The sequence below is a fragment of the Nerophis ophidion genome, linkage group LG19, assembly GCF_033978795.1.
Source record: "Nerophis ophidion isolate RoL-2023_Sa linkage group LG19, RoL_Noph_v1.0, whole genome shotgun sequence".
Classification (NCBI taxonomy): Eukaryota; Metazoa; Chordata; class Actinopteri; order Syngnathiformes; family Syngnathidae; genus Nerophis; species Nerophis ophidion.
In genome coordinates, this window is record NC_084629.1 from 30,641,334 (window position 1) to 30,649,644 (window position 8,311).

The 8,311-nt window shown below is 41.5% G+C and overlaps 1 protein-coding gene across 1 annotated transcript; it reads left to right on the forward strand.

Moving 5' to 3' along the window:
* Positions 1-3,151: 3,151 nt before the first annotated feature.
* Positions 3,152-5,077, forward strand: kctd12.1 (potassium channel tetramerisation domain containing 12.1). Its single transcript, XM_061879772.1, has one exon. It carries the CDS (start codon positions 3,232-3,234, stop codon positions 4,078-4,080), a length of 849 nt encoding a protein of 282 aa, XP_061735756.1. The 5' UTR covers positions 3,152-3,231; the 3' UTR covers positions 4,081-5,077.
* Positions 5,078-8,311: the final 3,234 nt, after the last annotated feature.

Genomic DNA, 8,311 nt, shown 5'->3' on the forward strand with positions numbered 1-8,311 from the left:
TACTATTATTTATCCGTCATTTAGCTGAGGACACCCTACGTGGACCCCGACTTAAACAAGTTGACAAACTTATTCGGGTTTAGTGGTCAATTGTACGGAATGTGTACTGTATTGTGCAATCTACTAATAAAAGCCTCAATCAGTCAATCAAACGTGTATGTATTTATTTATTTTGCCTTTTCTTTGGCCCACCCCTATAATGTTATTATCTTTCTCTACCTAAAGTAAAACAAAACAGCATTTATCTATATCTTGACGGGAAAAGATACTTGTGTGTTGTTTGGGAACAGTTGATAATGTTTATGTGCAGTAAAACCTTTCATGAACTCAACTCACATTGATGTGTGTTCCTAAATTTTTGTTCCACGTCTTCGATGAAGAGAGCAGTTATCAATCAATCAATCAATCAGTCAAAGTGAATTCATATAGCCTTTAATCACAAGTGTCTCAAAGGGCTGCATGAGCCACAACGACATCCTCGGCTTACAAACTGTAGATCAGGGCAAGAAAAAACTCAACCCAATGGGATGACAATGCGAAACCTCGGAGGGGACCGCAGATGTGGGACACTGGATTTGTTGCACAGGTGTCATCCTATGATAGGTCCGTGCTGAAAATCACTAGGCTCCTGAGAGCGGCCCATTCTTTCCCAAATGTTTGTAGAAACAGTCTCCATCCATGCCTAAGTGCTTGATTTTATACACCTGGTGATTAGGACACCTGATTCTGATCATTTGGATGGGGGCCAAATACTTTTAGCAATATAGTGTAGTACAGTGGTTCTCAAATGGGGGTACGCGTACCCCTGGGGGTACTTGAAGGTATGCCAAGGGGTATGTGAGATTTTTTTTAAATAGCAACAAGTAAAAACTCCTTTATAAATGTATTTATTGAATAATAATTCAACAAAATATGAATGTAAGTTCATAAACTGAAAAAAATGCAACAATGCAATATTCAGTGTTGACAGCTAGATTTTTTTTGTGGGCATGTTCCATAAATATTGATGTTAAATATTTCTTTTTTTGTGAAGAAATGTTTAGAATTAAGTTCATGAATCCAGATGGATCTCTATTACAATCCCCAAAGAGGGCACTTTAAGTTGATGATTACTTCTATGTGTAGAAATCTTTTTTTTATATAATTGAATCACTTGTTTACTTTTCGACAAGTTTTTAGTCATTTTTATATCTTTTTTTCCAAATAGTTCAAAAAAGACCACTACAAATGAACAATATTTTGCACTGTTATACAATTTAATAAATCAGAAACTGATGACATAGTGCTGTATTTTACTTCTTTATCTCTTTTTTTCAACCAAAAATGCTTAGCTCTGATTAGGGGGTACTTGAATTAAAAATGTGTTCACAGGGGGTATGTCACTGAAAAAAGGTTGAGAACCACTGGTGTAGCATGTGCAGCTCTCCCGTCCAAAGGCAAAACCCAGTAACTCAATTTTGGTCAAAACTGAGCTGATAATAATTTTGGAGTTCCTAGGTGATATGCTTTACATTAGTGTATGCGCTAATGTAATTTGTTCCGTAAGTAAGCTGTTACGCACATGGCAGGACCTAGCACAGGGGTAGGGAACCTATGGCTCTAGAGCCAGATGCGGCTCTTTTGATGACTGAGTCTGGCTCTCAGATAAATGTTAGCTGACATTGCTTAACACGATAAGTAATTAATAATTCCGCCGGTAATCACAGTGTTAAAAATAACGTTCAAATTACAAAAAATTCTCATGCATTTTTGTCCAACCATCCATTTTCTATCGCATCTGTTCAAGAAGTCACTTTAATTGTAAGAAGTATCATATTTATTATTGGTTAGCTTTAGAATAAAAATGTTATTATCTTGGGGACTGCATGGCGAATTTGGGACAGTGGCTGTGCCAGCAATCTGAGGGTTACTGGTTCAATCCCCACCTTCTACCATCTTAGTCACATCCGTTGTGTCCTTGAGCAAGACACTTCACCCTCGCTCCTGATGGGTCCTGGTTAGCGCCTTGCATGGCAGCTCCCGCCTTCAGCGTGTGAATGTGTGTGTGAATGGGTGAATGTGGAAATAGTGTCAAAGCGCTTTGGGCTCCTTAAAAAGGGGTAGAAAAGCGCTATACAAGTACAACCATTTACCTTTTTTTTTTTTTTTTACAATTTTTAAAAAGAATAAGAGACTTATTATACTGTAAAAATGTTGGTCTTAAAAATGCACGCATTTAGTTGTATTCAGTGTTAAAAAAAGATTATATGGCTCTCACGGGAATACATTTTGAAATATTTGGCTTTCATGGCTCTCTCAGCCAAAAGGGTTCCCGACCCCTGACCTAGCAACTACTACATAACCGCGTAGATACAACAGAAAAACCTAGTATCTCAAGGGACCAATCGGAGCTTCTTTGTCAGTTGCCTTATTGTATTTAATGAGACATTTGCACGAATGGGGGCCGACGGTCAACCTGATTATGTGATATTATGGCACGAGGGAATATTTGGAAGATTGGCCCAGGACGTTGCAAGCACCTTCATTAAATGTATTGTTCTTGATTCTTCCCCTTGCATACTCTTTAGGGCAGATAACTGTGGAGGTCAAAATAAAAAACTGGACGCTGTACACGGCTCTTGCCCAATGTGCAAACGCAGAATGGGGCCCACACGAGATTGTGATAAAATAGCTGGAGAAAGGGCACACGTTCATGAGAGCAGATTCAATCCATGGCTCAATCGGCAAGAAAATGAAAGCTCGAGAAAACATCTATACGTTTGATGACTTTGTAGACCTTTGTAAGACAGCATCAAGATGGATTAGTTTTCCTTTGTTTTCTCAAAATCAGCTAGAAGTGAGTTACTAGGTTTTGCCTTTGGACGGGGGAGCTGTACCCAATGAAGTGACCTGCAGTTCCGCCTTAGTACCGATAGGTGTCACTATTACCAAGTCTAACTTGCCTCCTTGTTTATTTTAACTTGCCTATTTTTTTCCAGGGGAAAAAAAGGAGCAATAATTAGTGCACGCAGACATCTTTGTTTGTTTTGCAGCCTGCCTTCTTAATTATGCATTTACTGCGCCTCGTTAAAAGCTAATAGAGTAGTTTAATGGTTAACTGCACCCCCCCCCCCGCCCCCCCCCCCCAGTACGTGTCATCTTGCCAGAACCCACGCTTCATAAGTGGAGCGCTGCCACGGGGGGGCTCAGCAGTGTTTCTCGCACCGAGACAGAACGGACGGAGCGGACACGATGGCGCTGGCCGAGGTGTCCAAACGCGACGACTCCCACTTCCCGGACATCGTCGAGCTTAACGTCGGGGGTCAAGTGTACGTCACCAGGCTCCAAACTCTCATCGCCGTGCCGGACTCGCTCCTGTGGAACATGTTTAATCGCAGGACCCCCAAGGAGCTGGCGAGGGACACCAAGGGCCGCTTCTTCCTGGACCGAGACGGCTTCTTGTTCCGCTACGTCCTCGACTACCTCCGCGACCTCAACTTGGTGCTGCCGGACTACTTCCCGGAGCGGAGTCGGCTGCGGAGAGAGGCGGACTTCTTCCAGCTGCGGGAGCTGGCCAAGCGGCTCAACCCGCATGTGAGCGAGGACAACTCCGTCGGCGAGGAGGTCAGCCAAAGCGAGGCCGAGGACGGCGCGCTCCAGGGCGGACCGCCGTGCGCCGCGGAGGTGGCTTTACGCGCGGGCGCGGCGGCCGTGCGCTCGCCGTCTCTGGACTCCAGGAAGTCGGGGTACATCACCATAGGCTACCGGGGCTCCTACACCATCGGCCGGGACATCCAGACCGACGCCAAATTCCGGCGGGTGGCGCGCATCACCGTGTGCGGGAAGACCTCCCTGGCCAAGGAGGTGTTCGGGGACACGCTGAACGAGAGCAGGGACCCGGACCGTCCGCCGGAGAGATACACGTCCCGCTACTACCTCAAGTACAACTTCCTGGAGCAGGCCTTCGACAAGCTCACCGAGGTGGGCTTCCACATGGTGGCCTGCAGCTCCACGGGCACCTGCGCGTACACCAGCAACGACCCCGGCGAGGACAAAATATGGACGAGTTACACCGAATATGTCTTCTGTCGAGAACAGTAGTCTAGGAGACTTTGGGGTGTACATAAGACCCTTTGTAACCTAGAATGTTGCAGTATGTTCCCTACAGTGATTATTACAGTGACCTCCACTAATAGATTCAAATGCGTGGTCATAGACCACTGTAATGTTTTTAACTTTTCTAACTGACGTTCTATCTCAAAACGATCATCCGATAACAGCCACAAATAACTGTAGATACAATTTCTTATTGCTTTTGCTAATGGACCCTTTTAAAGAATGGAAACAGAGGCGTGGGTAGGGCTATAATTGTGTGTATATATATATATATATATATATATATATATATATGCATATTCATTCCACCAGAGGAGTTTGAGGGCTCTGCGCAGTGTCTTGGCTGTTCTTCGGACTGCGCTCTTCTGGACTGAGGCTTCAGATGTTGTCCCTGGGATCTGTTGGAGCCACTTTCCCATTTTGGGGGTTGCTGCCCCAAGCGCCCCCACTACCACGGGGACCACGCTAGCCTTGACCTTCCACATCCGTTCCAGCGGCTCTTTCAACCCTTGGTACTTGTCAAGTATATATATATATATATATATATATATATATATATACACACACATATATATATATATACATATATACAGTATATATATACACACACACATATATATATATATACATACATACACACAAATATATACATACATATATATAATATATGCATACACATATATATAATATATATATATAAATACATATGTCTTGATTGGATTATCCAGAGAATAGTGCTCGATACCGTTGTAGAGCGCAATATGTAGGTGTGGGAAAAATCACAAGACTACTTCATCTCTACAGAACTGGTTCCAGATCTTTCTCCTGATGATTGACATCAGGAGAAAAATATCCTGATGATTGAGGGAACCCCTCATGAAACAGTTCTGTAGAGATGAAGTAGTCTTGTGATTTTTTCCCACACCTACATATATAAATATATATATATATATATATATATATATATATATATATATATATACATACATACATATATATATGTATATACATACATACATACACACACGCACACACACATATATATATATATATATATATATATATATATATATATATATACGTATAAACTACAGCAGCGCAACATGATGAAGTAGCGATGTTGTGCATAAATAAACTATCTTACCAGTGCTGTTTTGTTTCTTTACATGTACTGTATGTGTGGCTTTTCTCTGCTGCGTGGGGCATTGAAGCCCTCGGTTATAAATTGCGCCATTCTGCCGTCTTGGAAAAGCTGCAGCAAATAATTATTTCATTAATCGAGTAATTTATCAATTAGTTTGATTAATGAAGTAATATGATAAAACGCACTTCATAGCCTCAATGCGTAATTTAAGGGAATCAGTTAAAATAGTGATGTCATTTTACGACAATTAACGATTTGATTAGATTCTGATTTTGGGGGGGAATATTTACTTTGTAATCGATTCTTGATTGAACAAGATTCTCAATTCAAACAGATTCTTGCAATATATGTTTTTGGAATAAAAATGAGAAAGCATTTTGAAAACGGGTTACAAGAGTGTATCTGTGTTGCTGACGAATGACATACAGATAGCAAGTAAGCAAGGAAGACCATGGCCTAAAAAGGTTTTCTGTTTTTTTTTTCAAACTGATACTTCAAAAAAATTTGAAAACATTTTTCTTTTTTTGGGCAATTTTTAATATCTATAAATCCAATTAGAATCAGAATTGAAATGAATTGTGATTAAAATTTGAATTGATTTTTTTGAGCACCCACATGAAATAAACAATTTTTTTAGTGTTTCATAATCTTCATTCTTTTACTCTAATAAATGACAACACTCATCAACACTGAAATTGTACTTTTAACACTTGTGCAATAGTAAAATGTTTTGGGGTTTTTTACGCCGTTCACCGCCACAGAGATCAGGGCAACCACGCACCACCGCTCTCAGGTGTGCTCTATTGCAGCAGCTGTTTGGAAACTATGTCAGTGTATTTAAAGTTCCGGATACTCCAGTAATCAATTTTTATTAGTTACATTCATAAATTGATTCATCAAAGCAATATAATATAGATCAAAGCTTTTTCATAATCATCACTGCAGCCCTAAACATCTAGCATCCTCTGCAGTGGACATTTGTTTTGGTTTCTATTGTCAAAGTTTACACATTTTGTGGAAAAAAATGCTAAATACTACACGATGTAACCTGCAGAAGACGCTGGACGCTCAGGAGGCTCAATGACAACTTTTGAAAATATCTGTCCTGCCTGGCAACACGTGTCCACAAACCTCATAAGATCAGTAAAAAAACAAAGCAATGTTGATGACTTTGCTAAAATGAATTTGTAATTATATGAATAACCCACAGGCCTAAACTCCATATTGTTAACGCGTGCATCTCTGAAGCTGTACTGGAACTGATGAAAATATAATTTATTAAATAGCGCAATATTAAACATTTATATATATATATATATATTGCAGGAGGTTTTTTCACGCTTTGGCATGGCATGCTAATAGTGCAGCTGTGCACACACGGCATCATTGTCAATTGGAATAGTAAAAAGGTCAAGATGTACGCAAATATGAGTCCAGGCAACTGAGGAAGCGACCACATTTTGGAGCACAAAGAATGGACTTGCATCACAACAAAGTGAGAGATTATAAAAAATTGGGTATCGAAGGTAATGACTGTTGTAGTCGGATTACACATCCCTTAGGGACCCCTTGGTTCTGCTCAGACAGGCATATACATTGATGATTTTTTTTTCTGAAATCTCTGAAATAATTTACATGATGAGTCAAACCTAATTAAGGCCCTATTGTAGTGAATCACACCTAGCCATCATAAATTAATCACATCTTTATTAGACACGTAAACAATGTGATAAAGAAGATTTCACAACAATCAATCTAGGGATCTGGATACAGTATCTGGTCAGGACAGTCCTCACTCTTTTGCCTTCACCTTCATTGTCCGTTCGTTTTTGGTGACATTATATACTAGACGTCGAGTCCGCGACATACATCAATTGATCAATGAATGTTTATTTATATAGCCCTAAATCACCATCCATCCATCCATTTTCTACCGTTTATTCCCTTTGGTTAAGCGGGGGGCGCTGGTGCCTATCTCAGCTACAATCGGGCGGAAGGCGGGGTACACCCTGGACAAGTCGCCACCTCATCGCAGGCCCTAAATTATACGTGTCTCAAAGGGCTGCACAAGGCACTACATCCTCGGTTCAAATCCCACATCAGGGCAAGGAAAAACTCAAGCCAGTTGGATGACAATAAGAAGCCCTGGAGAAGACTGCAGATGTGGGGAGCCAACCCCACCCCCCCACCCCCGCCGGGCGACCGGTGCAATGGACGTCCAGTGGATCGAGCATAATATTGTGAGAGTCCAGCCCATAGAGGATCTAACATAATAGTGAGAGTCCAGTCCATAGTGGGGCTAGCAGGAGACCATCCCGAGCGGAGACGGGTCAGCAGCGCAGAGATGTCCCCAACCGATGCACATGCGAGTGGTCCACCCCGGGTCCCGACTTTGGCCGACTTGATCCGTGGCCACCGAACCTGTGCCCCCCCCCCTCCCCCCACCACCACCACCCCACCCCCTCTACGAGGAAGAGGGGGGCAGAGCAGGAAAGAAAAATGAAAAGAAACGTCAGATCAACTAGTCTAAAGGGGGGGGGTCTATTTAAAGGCTAGAGTATACAAATGAGTTTTAAGATGGGACTTAAAGGCTTCTACTGAGGTCGCATCTCTAGCTGTTATTGGTAGAACATTCCAGAGTACTGAAAACGCTCTATAGCCCACAGACCTTTTTTGGGCTCTGGGAATCATTAATAAGCCGGAGTTCTTTGAACACAGATTTCTGGCCGGGACATATGTATGGTACAATACAATCAGCAAGATAAGATGGAGCTAGACCGTGTAGTATTTTATACATAAATAGTAAAACCTTAAAGTCACATCTTAAGTGCACAGGAAGCCAGTGCAGGTGAGCCAGTAAAGGTATATATATATATATATAAAGGTATATAAAGGTATATACAGTATAGGCGTAATATGATCAAACTTTCTTGTTCTTGTCAAAAGTCTACCAGCCGCATTTTGTACCAACTGTAATCTTTTAATGCTAGACATAGGGAGACCCGAAAATAATACGTAACAGTAATCGAGAGAAGACGTAACGAACGCATGAATAATGATCTCAGCGTAGTT